The sequence below is a fragment of the Ciconia boyciana genome, chromosome 1, assembly GCF_034638445.1.
Source record: "Ciconia boyciana chromosome 1, ASM3463844v1, whole genome shotgun sequence".
Lineage (NCBI taxonomy): Eukaryota > Metazoa > Chordata > Aves > Ciconiiformes > Ciconiidae > Ciconia > Ciconia boyciana.
In genome coordinates, this window is record NC_132934.1 from 144,853,804 (window position 1) to 144,872,046 (window position 18,243).

Here is an 18,243-nt window from a genome sequence, read left to right on the forward strand (position 1 = left end):
CAAAAGCACTGTTAATATGCATCTTGTTTTCAGGCATCCACACTGTTTTTCCTCATTTAGCAGTGTCATGAACCTCCATTGTAAAGATACTGAAAGACAGAATGGTTTGGTAACTAGAGATTATAGCCCTCTAGTTATTATTGAAGAGCTAATTTAGAGTTATGGTAGAGTGACAAACTCCTGAGCTTAGAAAGCAGCAAATATTTTTTAACTTCTGTGTAATGGACAATAAGCTAGTTAAACTAAACTTAAATTTCCATTTTGTTATATTGAATCAATGCTTGAAATATCACTGCAAGTCATGGTCTTGGTAATGCGTATCAGGTTCTCATCCCTGTTCCTGTCACTTCGCATTTAAAGTCCAGGGTCTAGAAAATAGAAACAAAGACATGTCACAAGAGCAGGACTGGGGGTTCAGAAACTCCTTGCCTCACCAGAAGCGTTTAACTGCTAAGTTGAATGATAGCATTCCCGCCTTCCATAGCTCCTTTCCACATAGAAGGGAGGAGAGGCAGGAGACACCCTACCCTCTCAGCAAGAAAGGTGGAAGGGTCCAGTCACCTACAATTCAGCGATGAAAGGCACCCTCCTGAAGCGTAGGGAAAAGCCTCTCAGTCTGAGGACAGTATTTGTCAAACTCACTTTTTCTTATTTTTTAAAGTACTGGTTAAACTATTGCAGGAGAAGTAACTGTCCTTTTGCTCCAGTGACCTTATACATCTTGCAGTATTCACGATCTTATTTGAGATCCACATGAGATTCTCAGAGGTGCCACCATGTTTGACTACCCCAAGTTGTAGCCAGTTTTAGGCGAGATAGGTACTTAGCTGTTATGACTGAGGAGGCTTGGAGCAGACACAGAAGCAGCACTGTAGGTATATGTGGGAGCATTGAAGCTGTGAAGGTGTAACTGTGGGCTATTCTGAAGCAAGGTACTGCTGCTCAGAGCAGGCTAGCCTACTACTCGAAATTGGATAGAAGATGCGCATGTATATGCAAGGATGCAGATGAGTTGAGCCATCCTCTGAGCCAGACAAATGTAAACTGGCTCCAGTTCAGAAGTTGTGTAACTGTTTGCGCTGTCTTGAGCTCAGCTTAAAGATATCCAGCCCTTTAGCGGAGCTTATTAGCATGGACTCTGTTCAGCTGCTTGGACAGAGCAGGCATGTGACTGCATTCATCTATTAGGAATGCTGCAAGTTGCCCTATGTTTTGCTTTCTGCTTTTGGATTTCAGCCTAAAGCAGTTGCTTAAAATTAATTATTTTGGAGGGTGCAGTTGGTTTCAGAAACAGTTTTTAAAAATCTGTGCCTTATGTTTTTCTTCTTAACACTTGCAAAATTTAATTTTTGAAAGATTTATAAATGAGGGAGTAACTCTCAAATAGGCAATCAATGAACTGACTTGACGTATACTTTAATTCTAGGCTTGTGAATGCCCACTTTACTGGAAAGGTCCTTTGTTTTATTGTGCTGGAGGTGAACGAACAGGATACGTGTCAGTTCACAAATTTGTTGCAATGTGGCGGAAGTAAGTAGATTACTTTTTTAAAGTACTGCATTTTTAAATTGAAATGTGATCTTTTAAGCTCTGAATGAGATGCCATCTGTAAAGGGGAATAAAAAACTTTCCCATAATCAACCATTGACAGCAAACTTGTACCTGGGAAAATGTAAGTAAATCATCACTTTAATATAAACAAACAAATCTTTATTTACAGTGTTTATAGATTTTTGAAGTGTTTGGTAAATGACTGGCTGTTTATGGGAAAAGTGAAAACCATGGCCCTAACTTGTAGATGTCAGTCCTGGACAAAATGCTTTTTCTTCTTTCTAGTTCTTCTTCCAGTTCTAACTGGAAGAAAGGACTTCTTCCAGTCCTTTCATGTAATCAATAACATGGTATACCCACCTTCTTTAACATAAATGTATGAGACATTACTGCTTTGATGTGTTCACTTGGAGTGTACTTTGACATTTGTAATTAGCTTTAGAATTAAATGTTGTGGTTGCAGTTTCATAGGCCTTGCACGGGCATCCTAGAGCAAGGTAGCATGAGCAATTTTCTGTGTCGAGTATTAAATGGGAATATTTACATTTCAGAATACTTCAGACTTGCTATGATGATGCTGCAAAGTTTGTTCATCTTCTAATGAACCCTGGATGCAACTACTTGGTGCAAGAAGACTTCATTCCTTTTTTACAAGTAAATTGCAACTGAAACTAGTTCTGGAAACACAACAAAATGATGAGCTGGCAAAGCCCTGACTTTTTTTGAGATAAACATACTTTTTCATGGTCTTCATTAAAGTTTATTGATAATATTTAGTGTAATTCACTTTGTATGGTCCACTGAGATGCTAGTGAGTGACTTATTTTACAGTTAATCATTGTATGTAAGGTGAGGTCTTTTTTATAGTAAGATGCATGGATTTAAAATTGCTTGCATGAATAGCACATGTATCAGAATACTTACGGTTTAGAAAAGCAGTTGAAGTTATTTAAGTCAAGGGGGCCCTTTGGCGGGCAAAGTGGCATATGCATTCAAGACCTAATACAGTTTCTCTCAGAGCAGCAACCACCACCTTTACTAATGGATGAATAAAACCTAAATTGGCTTTTACTGAATCAGTCAGCCACAGAATTACAAGCTACAATGGTCAGCAGTGTTCAAAATCTTCATCCCATCTAAAATACAGGAAAGCTTTTGTTTATCTGGCTTCTTTAAAAGATAATTTTATTTTTAAAAAGTCAGCAGTGTTATTTACATGAAGCAGTTCTAAATGAAGTTATCGTTAATGATTGTGGTAGTTAATTTGAACTGTTTTGGTTAAGGAAGCAGATGTGCTATTCTGTGCTAATTGTTTTATATAGTCACTAATGAATACTGTTTGGGATGTTGTTATTCCTTTTTTTTGTAGGATGTGGTGAATAGTCATCCTGGCCTATCATTTTTAAAAGAAGCATCTGAATTTCATTCTCGGTACATTACCACAGTAAGTGATTTTTATTTGGAAAAGCTATTTCTTAACAAAGTAGGAAAATCAAAATTATTAAGATTAGTCAATATGTATAAGCATCTTTATCCCTTGAGAAAAGTTGAGCATGCTGTCCATCTTTGTTTCTACATAACTAGAAATCTTGTGAAGAAAGACTCAATTTCTTAAGCATCATAGTTTTTCTTAAAATTTATAAGAAATTGTTTAACTTAATACGAATAAGAGAAACACTGAATCGTAATAGTGTAGGATAAGTTAATGAACATTAAACGAAGAGCAGACTGTTATCTTAAACACTTGATTGTGGCTATAGACTGTACTCATTAGCATCTTGACCTTACTGTGGGTTTAATTAAATGGAATTTTGAATGAAAGGTCTCTATTAACGTGATTATGTTCAGTATTAAGTAAAATAATGGTAATATTGAAGCTGCTTGCCACTTTCCTCTCTGGGGATTTTTCTTTCTAAGCAGGTTTTATACATGAAAAGTTCCTTTCTCTCTTCCTGGGGGTTATGTGACTGAAGTATTCTTTCTCTACCCAAGGGAAAAATCAGTGACATTAAATCTTCTCAACTGTAGTCTAGACAGCCGATTCCACTGAAGTCTTAAAAGATTAAAATTCTTCAAAATGGCATTTGGTTCACTTTGTGCATGTGAAAAATAGCTTAATGAATATTCTCCAATGAAAAACCTGCAGAGTTGATCATCTTTTATCCAGCTTATAGTTTGACCCAGACCAAAACTGTGGAAGCTTTTTTGAAAGCGTTTGGTTTTGTTCCTCATATCCTTCTTATAGAGACTGCCAGCCTATCAAATATGTCCTGCTGCATTAGGTTTTGCTTCTTGTTGTAATGATTCTGTGAGCTCCCAGAACTTTCTTGTCAGATGCGACTGAAGGAAATAATCTGCCTGTGAGTAGTTTTCTTTCTTAATGGATTCTGGGTTGTATCAAAGCCTGCTCTGTTTAAAATTGTGAAAGCTTGCTGCCTGTCCTGAAGGACTGTAGGAGAGAAAAGGTCCTGCCATTTCCAGTTACTTTTCTTTGGAGGAACAGCTTATTTGAGTAGACCTGAGTCTAGCAATATTGAATAAATTAGTGCTGGCAGTACTTTACTAACCAAATTTTAGTGTAGTCTTCAACAGAAATCAGTGTTTAATCAAAAATCCCAAAAGTAAACTAGTATTGCTATGAATGTGGCAACAATATTTGGAATACTATTCTGCAGGTCAAGAAATGGCAGGAGGACTCTCTGCCCTTTCTTGTCATATTTTAGGATGGAGTAACTGTTGTCCAATACAGTCTTCTAAAATTCTGTCCTGCAACTTATTACTAATAGTTATAGATTATTTTCTCTAAGATGAAATAAGGCATTTCATACCTGTATTCAATTAGCTTTACCTTGCTACATGAAGCTTTATCTAAAGGATTTTGTAAGCACTGCAGTTAAGATTTAAGGTCTGTTCGTGCTAACTTCCAGTTACAAATTAAATGATCCATTCTTCTGCTGTGTGTATTTGTATATACATATGTATATATATGTGTATGCGTACATACATTACATACATCTCTTTAGTGAAGCAAGTGTCCTGTAAGTGTTGTTCAACCATGGAAGCAATCAGTTCTGTCCACTAGGCCATAGTATAGGTTGGTCTGTCTAGTGGTAAGGTTAGGTACCTATGTCCAAGATAAAGCTGAAATATATTAAAAACGTTTGCCCTGACAAATGAGATATATACATAACATGCTTGCAGATTAAATGTAGTATCTGAACTATGAATTCTTGAAATCATAATCTCTGTATTGCACCATTTCCTTTCCCTTCTGACAAACTACTGTGCAGCATAGTAAAGAAGGCAATTCTCTGACAATTTGCTTATACTCTGCTTTGATTCACTTTAGAAAACCGTTTTTAAGTCTATTCCCAGTTGTCTTTAGCAAACATTCAATTTTGTTTTTATTTTTAGACCAGTTAAATATATAACAGATGAGATAATGACATCCAGATGAATTAAGTTGCAAAGCTAAGGCAAAACCTTTTTAGAAAAAACTGCTTTGTAGTATAAGCCAAAAATGGGCCTTCCCTAAACTCACAATTAGAATTGAGCTAATTAAGTTTCAGAAGTAGGCTAGTCTATTCTCCTTTCTGGATTTATTGAACCAGCTGTTCTTGTTCAAAGTAAGAGCTGCAGAGATTGCTGCATGCTACAGTTTAAGCTTTATTTTAAAACTTTATGAATAAATTACTCCTCTGTTAGAAATGATTGGTTTGTTTAAACTATTGATTTACTGCAATTACAGTCTGAAGTGAAAAAAACTTTATTATTTAAGTCTTTAGTTTGGAAGAGGTTTCATTTGGGGGAAAAGGTTCCTGAAGAGATGGTTCTTTTAGCTAGTAACTACTGTGTTGCAAATGAAATGCTACACATGCAATATTTGGTCTTGCTAATTAGCAGGTATAATCAACCTCCGGTTAAGCAGTTATAGTTTGTAATACGTTTAGATTTTTTTTGTCCACTTTTGTTAGCAGTGAATGACTGACTTGAAATGTGTATCTGGTTGACTTAAGTCAAACTAATTGAGGTGAATACTGAATTCAGTTAAACAGAAAAAATGTGTTTTAAAGACTTATGTTTGTAAACTAAAACTAAGCAAATTATGCTGAACGGATGAGTTTACCAAAATAATGTATGTGTAAAACTGATTTAAACAAGTGTTGGCTACTCAGCTGAATGGATTTGTTTCTGGTTCCAATATCAGTCATGGCACAAGAACTAGTCATCTTTCTTGCATAGATTTTTTTTGTTGTTGTTCTTCAATTAGAAAACCTTTATGTACTTTTAATACTAATAACAGATTTTTTTTTTCAAGTAACTTTAAACAGAATAAAATTAAATGGGGAAAAACATACTTTCTGCAGGTGTAGAAAGAATATTTCTGTCAAATGTTGATTTGTTGTATTTGCAGACTTCAGAAGTAGCAACATCGCGCTGTACTCTGATCCTTAAACAGTCCCAATTCTATTTCTGTAACTTCATTTATGAAGTAAAATATTCTTATAGTAAATATAGGTCTTTAAATCTGAAGTAGTGAGATACATTAATAGGTTTATTAGATTATATCCTACAGATCTGGAAGACTGGGAGGTAGTGAAATTGCCAATAGACATATTCTGGATAGCATACAAGCATTTGGCAACTTTACGGTGTGAGATACGGGTACTGCAACATTGAAATAAGACTTACCAAGATGAGTTTAGATATAGATTTAGAAATGGTTTGGTAATATGACATATGAGAAAAGCATCAATCTGCTAAGTAATGAGAAGAATAGAAATAGGGGAAAGATGGAGTTCTGTAATGCAGCTGAGCTAAGACTTATCTTTGACAAATGTTTGGGAGGGTATTTAGTGAGCATACCTAAGATCACATTTCTATTTTCTGTTTCTTGCAGGTTATACAGAGAATATTTTATACAGTAAATAGGTCCTGGTCTGGGAAAATAACTTGTAACGAGCTCAGGAAAAGCAACTTTTTGCAGGTACATAATATCTAAAATTTTGCAAGACAGATATTTCTGCAAGTTTAAAAACTGTATTAACTAAATGCTTAAGGGAGTAACATAAGTAGCATTTCTTCCTTTTCCAAAAACTAGTGAAGGCTCAGTTGCGTTAGTTCTCATACACTAGAATATGTTTAAATGCCATTTTTTTTTATCCAGAGCTGTAGAAGTCTGGATGACCTCCTCATTCTTCTATGGACACATTCATTTTCTACCTTGTGTGTTCAGTCTTTGCTGTCATGCTGCATGGTGTGCACTGTCTCTGAGGATAAAAATTGTTCCACTGAAATAGTGTTAGATATTAACTTGGTTATGAGAACTCAGATCATTCAACAAATGTCTTACAAATTCTTTAATGTGTTCTATTTATCCTTCTGATAATAGAATGTGGCATTATTGGAAGAGGAAGCTGATATTAACCAGCTGACAGAGTACTTCTCATATGAACATTTTTATGTTATCTATTGCAAATTTTGGGAGCTGGATACAGACCATGACCTCTATATTGATCGGAAGGATTTAGCTCGACATAATGATCATGGTATGACAAATGATGCACCTTTGTTTACATGTATTAAATGACCTGTAAACTTTCACCTGAGGAAGTGGTTAACTGCCAAGGCTAGTGTTCATGAGTGTTGGTATAGCTGATCCTGCTGACTCAGTGAAGTAAAGCAGGACAAGTAATCTGTGACACTGCTTTGTGTCTAGCAATACCAAATTTGAGGAAAATTCTGAATTTGAATTCTGATCTTGGCAAAGAAGTAGAGGAGGAAATAAGTTTGTGAGTGTGTAGGTTTGATCTAAAAAGAAAAAATCATTTAAGTCTTGGTATGTTAAATGGCTGCATTTGGCCATTTTGGGTTGTTATCTTGGCAACAGTCCATTTTACTGATATTATTCAAGTAGCACGGCTCTTATGGCAAGGTATGGAAAGAGCAGAAAAGAAAGGCAAACACATTCAGGTACTTTGCTTATTTTAAAGTTTTGTTAACTCAGCTGCAGTACATTTTGTTCTAATACTATTTAGCAGCTTTACATGTTCTGCATTCGCAATATACAGTGACTGTGATTCTGTAGTCTTGCACACTTGTAGCCATTTTAAATATTCTAGTATGGAACTGTTGGGGTTTTTTGGATGCTTTGTGTCCATTGTCATCTTAAAAGTATTTCCTTCAGGACTGAAAAGCTTAGTTAAGCACAAAGTGATTATGGAATATTATCCCACATTAAAAAGAATAAACAATTCTGATTGATTGCTTCTGAAGAGTTGCCTACTGAAGTCTGACTCCACTTTAGGACACTGAGGAAGGAAAGCTGCTTTCATTTGAGTCGTTGCTCTACTGAGTACACTATAGAAAGGAAGCAGAACTGATACGATGCCGCTTGCAATTTAGTTTTGCATCCTTTAAATCATGGAATATTGGTTAAAGCTTAACAGCTGCTGCTTAATGAGAACTAGACTAAATAAGAGCATAAAATGGATATGATAACCCAACTTTAGTCTTAAACGTCTATTTTTTGCATGTCAAAATTAGATAATCTGGTTTCATCAATCCCTTCCTTTCATACTGTCACTGGCCTAAAATTAGGCTAGATCAAACACATGTAGTAAGAAAATATTAAAGTATGTAGCTGTTGTTGAGAAGGTTGAACAACTTCAGTGTTTCAAAAGTAGATAAGCAGCAGCACATATGTCTGAAACAAATTGGCTATCCTACAGTTCTGGGGATAAATATTAAGTAGGGACTAGTGTCCTTACTAGAATAATACGGTGATAGCATCACCATAAGTACATAAAACAGATGAACTATTTGAATGGTTAACCACCTGCTTTAATTATCAGTATTTCTACAATGCTGAAAAAATATTTCAGAGCTAGAATAATGTGAAATAATTCTTCTGTGAGAATAGTATCATGTGCTGCTTTGAGTACCATCCACAAATTCTTCAGGATAAATTCAATATCCTTTTCAGAGGTAGTGCTCAGTTAAGACATGTCTCTAAAATGCCTGAAATGGTTTCAAAATAGAAGCATGGATCAGAACCATGTCAGAAATAGACCCATGTCAGAATCAGTTAGGTATGCTCATTATGTATGAATGTGCCAATTCTATTTTGGCTCTTTGCCAAAACCAAGGTCATATAAAACGTAATGGCACTTGAAAACATGATTTACTTGTCAAAGAACTGGAAAATGATGTCTTATTAATCAGACAATCTTATTACTCTTATTACACTACTATCTCTGTATCAAGTCTGAATTCAAAGCTGGTTGATTCTAGCTTTGCTGTGGAGACTTTGTGTTAAGTGATCCTCTCCAAGAGGACTCAAAGGGATTAATGAGGACTACACTTGATCTTTCTCACAGATGTGTATATATGAGGGTTCCAGTAAACTCTTCAACTAGACAATACAAAGCAAAAATAACTTGCATGTAATTGACACTATTTTAAACCTTTTTTAACAGCAATTTCAAATAGGATGATAGAGCGGATCTTCTCGGGAGCAGTAACAAGGTACTTATTTTGTATGCTGATCTAAATCCAATTTAATATTTGCTTGTTAAATTGTGTCCCAGAAAAAATGCCTTCCCCTTGAAATGTAGCAGTGAATTTCAAGATTTAGTTTTGTGGTTTAAACCCTAGTAGTACTAGAGTGGTCTTGGAACCTTTGGCTCAGTCCAAGTTCTTTATTATTCTTTCTTTACTCATATGAACACTTGCCATTGGATATCGTATGGTTTAGTAGGGATGGGAATGAGGAAGGGAAGAAATGTTGGCATTGTAGTTTTTCCACCCCTCAAAACTGTAAAATTTCAAAGGGAATTGGACTTTTCACTACTACTTGTAAAATCAATGCTTATTGCATCAACAAATTTACAAAAATGCCTCCAGTTGAGTTAATTCACATTTTTGACAGTCGTTCTTCATTTTTCCCACTTGGTTTGATTTTTTTTCTTGTGTATTTATCTCATTTTACTCACTTTTGAAACATTTTGCTAGCACAGTATCTGCAGCTAGAAAGCAACTGATAAACAGAAATAGCAAAAGCTGAAATGAGTGAAATGACACTTGGCAGGCATGTGTCTAGAGCTTATTCCTTTATGCTAGTTTTTTGGGCAAGACAAAGCATATACCATATTTTTCTAGACATCTTGAGGATAAAACAGCAAAAAATGGATTTTAGGAATAAAATGTAATGTGTCTAGGAACTGCCTACCTGACTTTTTATTAGACAGGTTGACCATGTGTCTTCAGAACATATTTGGATGCTGTGTTCTGTGGTATGAGAGTAGAAACAGACAATTATGTTCTTGCCACAAACACTTACCTCCTGAATATTTTTTTCATTTTTGTCTTCATATTTCCATTCCAACACTTTTAGCTAGTGGAGTTCTGTACAGTTTTAAGTTCTCATCACTTTACCTGAATAGAAATTCTAAAAAGCATGTGTATTTGTATATAATATATATTTTTTTTAAATGAATTGAGATATCTCTTCGGTTAACAATTAAGCAGTGGTATTGTTGCCCGGGAAGGAAAGCTGTAAGTCTTTCTGGACAGAGTGCTACCTTCGTCTTCTAGCTGCTCCCTTCCTCTTTACCCATTGCAGTAGAAACAGAACATAGCGCACAAGCTCCTTATGCTGAGCAATCAAAGTAGTCTGTGACAAGTCACCTTACAAACACTGCATTGTTTAGGAGTAAATAAACAGTTAATAGCACCAAGGAGAATAATCCTTAATTTTGGTTAGTAAATGCTAGGTATTTTAAAATAAATTTTCTATCTTTTTCCTCATTGGCCTTCAAGAGGTAGAAAAGCCCAAAAAGATGGGAAAATTAGCTATGCTGATTTTGTCTGGTTTTTGATATCTGAAGAGGACAAGAAGACACCAACTAGGTAAGAAATGAATTTATGTTTTAACAGAAATAAAGACTGACTTTATTTGTTTTCCAGCCCTTAAATGGGGACCACTGATGCTCAGCTGGAACTCTGATGGAAGAAGCTAAACTATAAAAACATGAGTGGAAAACTGGCCCAGTTCGTTGCATAATTCTTATTTCTCAGTGTCTCCTGTTGTTGCTGCTCTAAAAGTCTATTTAATGATTTTTAAGAGGCTGATAAATGGTATTGTTCCATATGCTCTGTGTGGCCTACTTAGAGACAGGGTCATAGTTAAAGGAAATGGCAGTTGTTTCATGATGCCAGTGACTTTGGGAAACTATACAGCCAGCCTTAGATAAGAAACCTCTTGTGTGACATGTCACTAGCTTATTCAATATGAAGAAAGAACTTGGGTTTTGATGCACAATTCAATTTTTCATTGGCTCCCTTGAGTTTTTATGTAAAGCCACATGTTTAGTCATCTCCTCCCTCACCCACCCACAACTAACAAGTGTGTTTTCAAATGCAGTAATGTGTGGCATAGAAAATACCAGAAACTCTTACCACAGTAGGTGGTGTTTAATGACTTCCTATGGCATTATGGAATGTAGTCTTAGTCTAGTTTTGCATCTGTAAGTACCATAGCCTTTAAAATGGGCAATATAAATTCTGAACATCCTGTAATAAGTTTGTGTAAACAGTTTTTTGCTATTAATTACTGAATTTCAGCATTGAATACTGGTTTCGCTGCATGGATCTTGATGGGGACGGTGCTTTGTCTATGTATGAATTGGAGTATTTTTATGAAGAACAGTGCCAAAAATTAGATAACATGGCCATAGAACCTTTGCCATTTGAAGACTGTTTGTGCCAGATGCTGGATCTCGTGAAGCCACAATATGAAGGTAATAAAATCCTTTTCCATCTGTAACTTCTGTTTCTCTGGATTAGGAGTTAGTGCACCCTTAAGAGCACTCAGTTGGTCATACAAAGAATATGCCTTTAGGTTGTCTTTTCTCTAAAGTCTGTTAGAGCTTATTAATTGAATGATCTTCCAATGGCAGGCATTCATTTGCATACTAAAATTTAATATGCTGCTTTAAAATTCCTTGTAGGCTTTTATTTTGGGCTTGTAGCCATGTTTAGTCTTAAATGGAATATTGTCACTATCTGGCTGAGGTGATGCTCTCAAGAAAAGGTCTTGACTGTTCTGTTCACTTGCCTCTTACCTTTTCTGGTATTCATTTAATTGAGATTTCTTCAGAGGGAACAGTTTCTAAACAGCGTTTGTCTCTAAATCAGTAATGACTTTTTAGGTTAGAAGCCTAAGCTGCCCTTAAGAAGTTCATGTCAATGTCAAAGGGCTTAAAAATAACTGAATACTAAACTCTTCTTAGTTTTTGACTATTTTCTGCATTCATTTGAACCTTCATACACCTGCATTCTAACCTCCTGCATTTGACATATATGATCTTTAGCTGATGAAACTTGAGTTTACATTTTACACCTGAAAAACTTAGGACATGAGCATGATGCTCACTTCATATTTGCCCTTCTGTGCTGCTCAGTACTAAAAATATTTTTGCATGCCTTGGTAAACATATTACTGTGGTGTTGAAGAGTGATATCTTGCATGTTCACGGCCTCTACCTCTATGCTGTTTCTGATGTTTGTCTCAAAGTTGATAAAACTGTTGTAGCCATGGTGGATTAGTCTTCAGGGATTTGTTGAACTCAACACAACTGAGGTCAACCTGTATCTAAACTTAATGTCTCAACACTTGACCACAGTTAGCACTATAACCCTTATTATGGCTATACTTTTTAACATTAATTTCAATGTGTAAAAGGACTTGGCATACAGTCTGGTTGCTATTACTGTACAGACTCTGCATTGCAATAAATTTAGAACTTGCCTATTTGCTCTTGAAGTGTTTGATAGGAGTAGCAACCTCTATCGCATATACTAATCTTTGCTATTTTTTATGGTAAAAGAAATTTCTTGATCATCTTATTTAATGCTTTTGTTTAGCAAATGTAATGTGCTAGTGTTTTACATCTAGACACTTCTAGATGAAGCACTGAGTTTTTCCTACTTGTATTTCAAGTATCACTTAGTTGAGTGTGTTGGAGGTTCTGTTTACTGTCTATAAAATTATGGTTAGAGAATGAATTCATAATAAATAGTCTTGCTTATTGCCCACCTTCTAGTATGAAGAATATTTAAATTACAGGAAACTTAATTTTATTTTAAAAAGGCAGTTGTCTTTTATTGAGACATAATTTTTTGCATGCTAAGGGAATTGAAATAGCTCAAAACTAGAAATTAAAACTTCATATTCTTATTTAAACCGAGTTAATATGGATTTGCTAGGTAAAAACACATTTCTAAAGGCAGATGAAAAAAATTGTAAATTAAAAAGGACTTAAGGCTGGAAGCTCAGTCCTAGGTATCAGTGGAAGGAAGTGTTAGACCAATGTTGTATAACGCATGAAGGGTGGGGAGCATTTAAGATGAGGTGAAGTGCGCGCCAAGGAAAGCATTTGTTATATGGTTGACTACGATAGCCTCACAAACTTAGGGGTTCCCTTCTGGTCTGGTATGTTATGCTTCTGAAAGGCAGACATTTGCAATAATGTTTCTGTTCTGCATTTCAAATGAAACAAGATTGATATATCTGTCCTATATCATGAAGATGATAAAAGGACACTGTGAAACACAATGAATGTGAGTTATTTAGGGCAATGAAAATGAAAGCCAGTTGTGAAGGGTTGATGTTTTGGGGTTTTTGGTGGTGAGGGTTTTTTGTTTGGTTTGGTTGTTTGTTTTTTTTTTTTACAAAACTGGGTGATGTTTAAAAGGTGGATTAAGAAAAAAATTATTCTGTTGCTTTCCTATACAAAAACTAGTGGCATAAGATGACATTTCACTTGGTGATTTGAAACAAAAGAAGACACTTTCATACATTTATGGCTAAACTGTGATACAGTTTGCTACAGGATGCTCTGTGTACCAAAAAGCAAATTCTAATTTGTGGAGACCTGAATTTAGTTTTCTCAATTTCATTCTTTTTTTGTTGGTCTTTGAGAGACAACAAAGGCATCTACATGAGTGCTAGGTGTCTAAGCTCCCATTGCAATAAATGGAAACTGGAGAGCACATCAACGAACCAAATATAGGTGTCTAACTTAAATTGGGAGCTTATATAGCTAGGATTCAAATCAGTTGCTTGGTGGTGGAGAGTTGCTGCCACTTGAGATGGCCCAATACATCAGACATCTGTGTGGGTCTGACAGATATGACACAGGTGCCATGAGGGATTTGTCATTCTGGAGCATCAGCTATAAGCCAGGCAGAATACATTAAGGCACTTCAGATGGCGACAGACACAAGTGTGGCAACAATTTCCACATGGGATTTAGATTTTGCTTCCCTCTGATGTCCTTGAGTTATACTTTGTTAGAGGCTGGGACAGTACGCTGAGGAAATACTGTTCTAAGTCTGGCTTTTATTGAACTCTTCCATAACATCTGCAGTTAGCCCCTCTTTGATTGACAGCAGAAGGCTGGCCATATTTAAGGTGAATCAATAAAGGGGAGTTTTAAGGATAGCCACCTGCCTTTCTTTGTATGTCTGGTATTTTTCAGTCTTTCTGCAGAAGCTTAATATTCAACTTTGAAATAAGGTAACATTTCTGAGCAACCTGACAAATACTTCTAACACTTAACGGATCCATTGATTTCAGTCTTTAAAGTATCACTTTATAAAAAACAAACAAACAAAACACCTCTGAGCATTTAGCTTTCCTCTCAAGCAGTAAATATTGATCAGGCTGGACAAGTGTGGCAAACTAGTCTCTGAAAAATTCATTTGTATGAAGCACAGTTACATACAGTCATCTGTCATACATTTGTCTTTTCAAGTCAGGGAAGAGAAAGGGCCACTGCCAGAGGAGATTCCTACCTGCTACCCAAGCACTTCTTGGGAAGGAATGGCTAGCTCACTGTAGACTTCTATCTCTTGAAGAAGCTTAGACAATTAGCTTAAAAGTTTCTTAATAGCTATGTGAGGTAGACTGCATCTCACTCCAACATAATGAAGGTCAGTAGGATGACAGCTAAAGCAAGTAACAAATCTGAAACATTCAAAATTTTTGTTGTCTTTGAAGGACACTTCTAGGTATGTATTTCATCTATTCACTTCTCTCCCATTGCGTTGAGTGTCAGTGACAAATGTTCTTTAGCATAATGATGACTTAACTTTTGAATAACATTCCTCCTTTTTGGAGAAAGGATAATTTCAGCTCTAAATATCTCTTAATCTTCTTTACAGGAAAAATTACTCTGCATGATTTAAAGCGATGTAAGTTGACAAATGTGTTTTTTGATACTTTTTTCAACATTGAAAAATACCTTGACCATGAACAGAAGGATCAGTTTTCTATGTTGCGGGTGAGTATGAAGCTTTAAAAGTCTTTTTAGCTATGTGCTCAACAACTCATATGTTTTTGTATGACTTGCAATGTAATTGTTTAGGATGGTGAAGGTGAAAGCCAAGAGATCTCTGACTGGGAGAAGTATGCTGCTGAAGAGTACGATATCTTGGTGGCAGAAGAGGCAGCAAGTGACCAGTGGAATGACGGGTAAGAAAAGTAGCAGGAGAGTTGGTATGGATCCTCTCTACTAATGTAGAGCCTCACCATCGCTATCATCCTTAATGCTGTTTTTGTAGAATGTTGCTGTTTGTCGTGTTTAGCCATGTGCTTGGTGAGGGAGGAAGAACCTTGCTTGTATCTTGAATTAAATATTCCTTGACAGTTTGTGATCACGTTGGCTTTTTCAAAGAAAAGGTCCTACTCCAAATTTTGGGAGGAAAGAAGATTTGAAAAAGCTTCAACTCTTAACAAAATACAACATTAATTTTTGTAGCTTGTTGTTAAATGAATGAAGAGCTTCATTAAGAGAAATTTTTGGGGAAAAAATTCCCCATTTTTGGGGAAAAAAATTCTCACTTCTGAACTCAAAATTATATCAGCTTACACTTATTTTCTCACAGTTCTGCAAGAGTAAATAAGGTAAGAAATCTTGCTGTTTCAAAATCACTCCTTTACTTTTGCTGTGTAGCTTCCAGAACCTCTTGGAATTCAAAGTCCTGAATTTGCTATTCATTGTTTTTGTTATTTAAAAAGATAAGGAAAACAAGTACAAATTTAACTTGTTTTAGGCCTTAAGTTGATGGACCTGTTTAGTGAAAACACATTTCCCTGCACTTCCTACATCAAAGCTGCTCTCTACAGCTTCCTGAGGAAGGGAAGTGGAGAGGGAGGTGCTGATCTTTCTCCCTGGGATCCAGTGACAGGACGCGTGGGAATAGTTCAAAGCTGTGTCAGAGGAGGTTCAGACTGGACATTAGGAGGCATTTCTTTACAGAGAGGGTGGTCAAACCCTGGAACAGGCTTCCTAGAGAGGTGGTCGATGCCCCAAGCCTGTCAGTGTTTGAGGCATTTGGACAATGCCCTTAATAACGTGGTTTAACTTGGTCAGCCCTGAAGTGGTCAGGCAGTTGGAGTGGATCATTGTAGGTCCCTTCCAACTGAAATAGTCTATTCTATTCTAATGTTCTCTGAGCTAGGAGCATTTTTGTGATTATTGTTTAGACTAAATTATTTTATTTTTTGTATTTCTCACTCTCCCCCCAAGATGTCTGCTCTTGGTGAAAATAAAAGCTGCAAAATTCACAGCCAGTATTCTTGGGGTCAGATCACTTCTGTTCTTTTCCACAAAAAAAGTATTCAAGGTGTACCTGAAACCATGATTCTATGGCTTTACACAGAAAGTGGACAAAATAGAAACTAAAATACAAAATGTTTCTCAAATTAAACTTTCAGATTACATTTAAAAATTTATCTTAAATTTTCACTCTTCAGTAAACTTCTAACAGGTCTTGGACACACAGTTTTTCAGGTACTTCCATGAAGTTTGTTCTCTCCATGGTATAGCCACAGTCATCTTTATATGTCCATGCAGTTACAGCTTAAGTAACGCAGAGAATGTTGTGGAACTTACGGTATGTAAAGCAGAATCCTAATAACCCTGAAACTTGAAAAAAATGCACCTTCACTGTGTAAATACACTCCTTAAGGAAAACAAGTGTGTTTACTGTAAGAATAAAGTAGTGATGTATGCAGGGATATGGAGGAGAGAAGATGTATGATCCCAAAACATCTAGTTTCTCATTTCTTTTGAGCCTGGTGTTTGTAAACTTGAGCAATTCTTTGGTTGTAGGTTGCCTCTGCTTCTGGCATTAGCAGATTTGTCACAGATCTTGTAGAAAAAAACCTGACAAAGAAAAATACTGTATCCTATGGAAGCACAGCCCCCAAAATCAAGCATTTTATTTAATTTTGGGATACTTTCTGTATCCCTAGTTGGGTTTGATGCATAGGCCATAGCTGAACTGTTGGCCCTCCACACAGATGGATAAAAGGTTTTATCCAAGTGTTCCTGAAGATTTTGTGCTTTATTTCCTTGGAGTATAGGTCATAATGTTCATTGTCTCCATTAACTACCACTTGGTAATTTGTCAGTGTTTCAAGTATCATGTACACAACCATATATATTTGGATTTACTAAATAGAAACCAACAAGTATTATGCTTCAGCTTACTGATTTCTGCCTGCCCTTATATCACAAGCTTGTGAAGACTGCTGCATTTAAACTGCTGAATTGAGGTTGTTGGTTTTTTTAATAAAGAGCAAAGTTAGGATGCCTTCTAAATTGTTTATCAAATAAACAACTGAATCTAAGTTGTGAGCAAATAAATGAAAATCTAAAGAAAAGTATTCTGATCTGGCTCAGGGAGGCATTGTCAAATCTGCCAAAGTTTGAATGCTTTCTAAAAGTGAAGGTCAGCAGAAGTATCTTCAAAACTTAATACCAAAGTAGGACTGTCCGAATCTTTTTTTTCTCCCTACAATTGTCCTGAAAAATGAAGCTTATTTTCTATTGCTGAAGCTGAGAGAAACACAAGACTACTAAAAGTTTCCTGGCAACTGTTAGGAGAGTCTAATGAATAAAAACATTAACAAAAAATTTATTATGAGCATTTTAAGTTACTGTGTTGTACAAAAACCTTCCTTAAAATCACTTACTGAACTTAAAGGGTTGTCATGCCTGCCTGAACAGAAGTGACTGTTTAACAATCCAGTATGATTTTTTTTTTTATTACCTCTATGGTAAATATTTTCCTGACATTTCTATTAGAACAGTTGATCTGAAACTTGGGAGTGGTATACAGAAATCTAGAAATAGGCTGATTTCTTTACATTTACATGAGCTTTAGAAATGCTGGGGGGGGGAGGACTTTTTAGAGGTGTTGTAGCTGTATGGTTACATTTTCATAAAAATCTCTGTGCTGGGAAGTAGCAATAGACTTTCTAATAGTGTGAGAATTAACAGTATTAGTAAGAAATAATTTTAGTGCCCAGATGTGTAAAACTGGGGGAGTGTTTCTAAATTTCCTTTACTTTAGTATCTTGGAAAGGAGTAAAAGTGGTATTCCATGAGGCTACCGGAGCTTTGGAAGAGAGTGGGATTTTCATTTGGCTCAATGTTTGTGTAACAATCTTCTGAGTATAGGATGGATGGAACCTACAAACAGTATCTGAGAGATCCTTGTGCTGTCATTTTTAATTACTGGAAAAGCTGCTGTCACCTCTCTGTATCACTATGCAGTAAACAAATCCAAAAGGTGCACTCAAGGTGTTTGTTTAAAAAGGAAAAAAAAAAATCCTTCTCA

The 18,243-nt window shown here is 35.9% G+C and overlaps 1 protein-coding gene across 2 annotated transcripts in view; it reads left to right on the top strand.

Moving 5' to 3' along the window:
- Positions 1-18,243, top strand: part of LOC140646132 (serine/threonine-protein phosphatase 2A regulatory subunit B'' subunit beta-like) — a 52,658-nt gene that overhangs the window by 31,788 nt on the left and 2,627 nt on the right. For both annotated transcript variants that reach the window (XM_072849573.1, XM_072849574.1), the window contains exons 4-13: positions 1,427-1,530; positions 2,103-2,205; positions 2,921-2,995; positions 6,452-6,538; positions 6,944-7,100; positions 9,030-9,078; positions 10,372-10,461; positions 11,176-11,351; positions 14,779-14,897; positions 14,982-15,088. In XM_072849573.1, the coding sequence (XP_072705674.1) occupies positions 1,427-1,530; positions 2,103-2,205; positions 2,921-2,995; positions 6,452-6,538; positions 6,944-7,100; positions 9,030-9,078; positions 10,372-10,461; positions 11,176-11,351; positions 14,779-14,897; positions 14,982-15,088 (1,067 nt within the window). The remainder of the gene's footprint in view (positions 1-1,426; positions 1,531-2,102; positions 2,206-2,920; positions 2,996-6,451; positions 6,539-6,943; positions 7,101-9,029; positions 9,079-10,371; positions 10,462-11,175; positions 11,352-14,778; positions 14,898-14,981; positions 15,089-18,243) is intronic.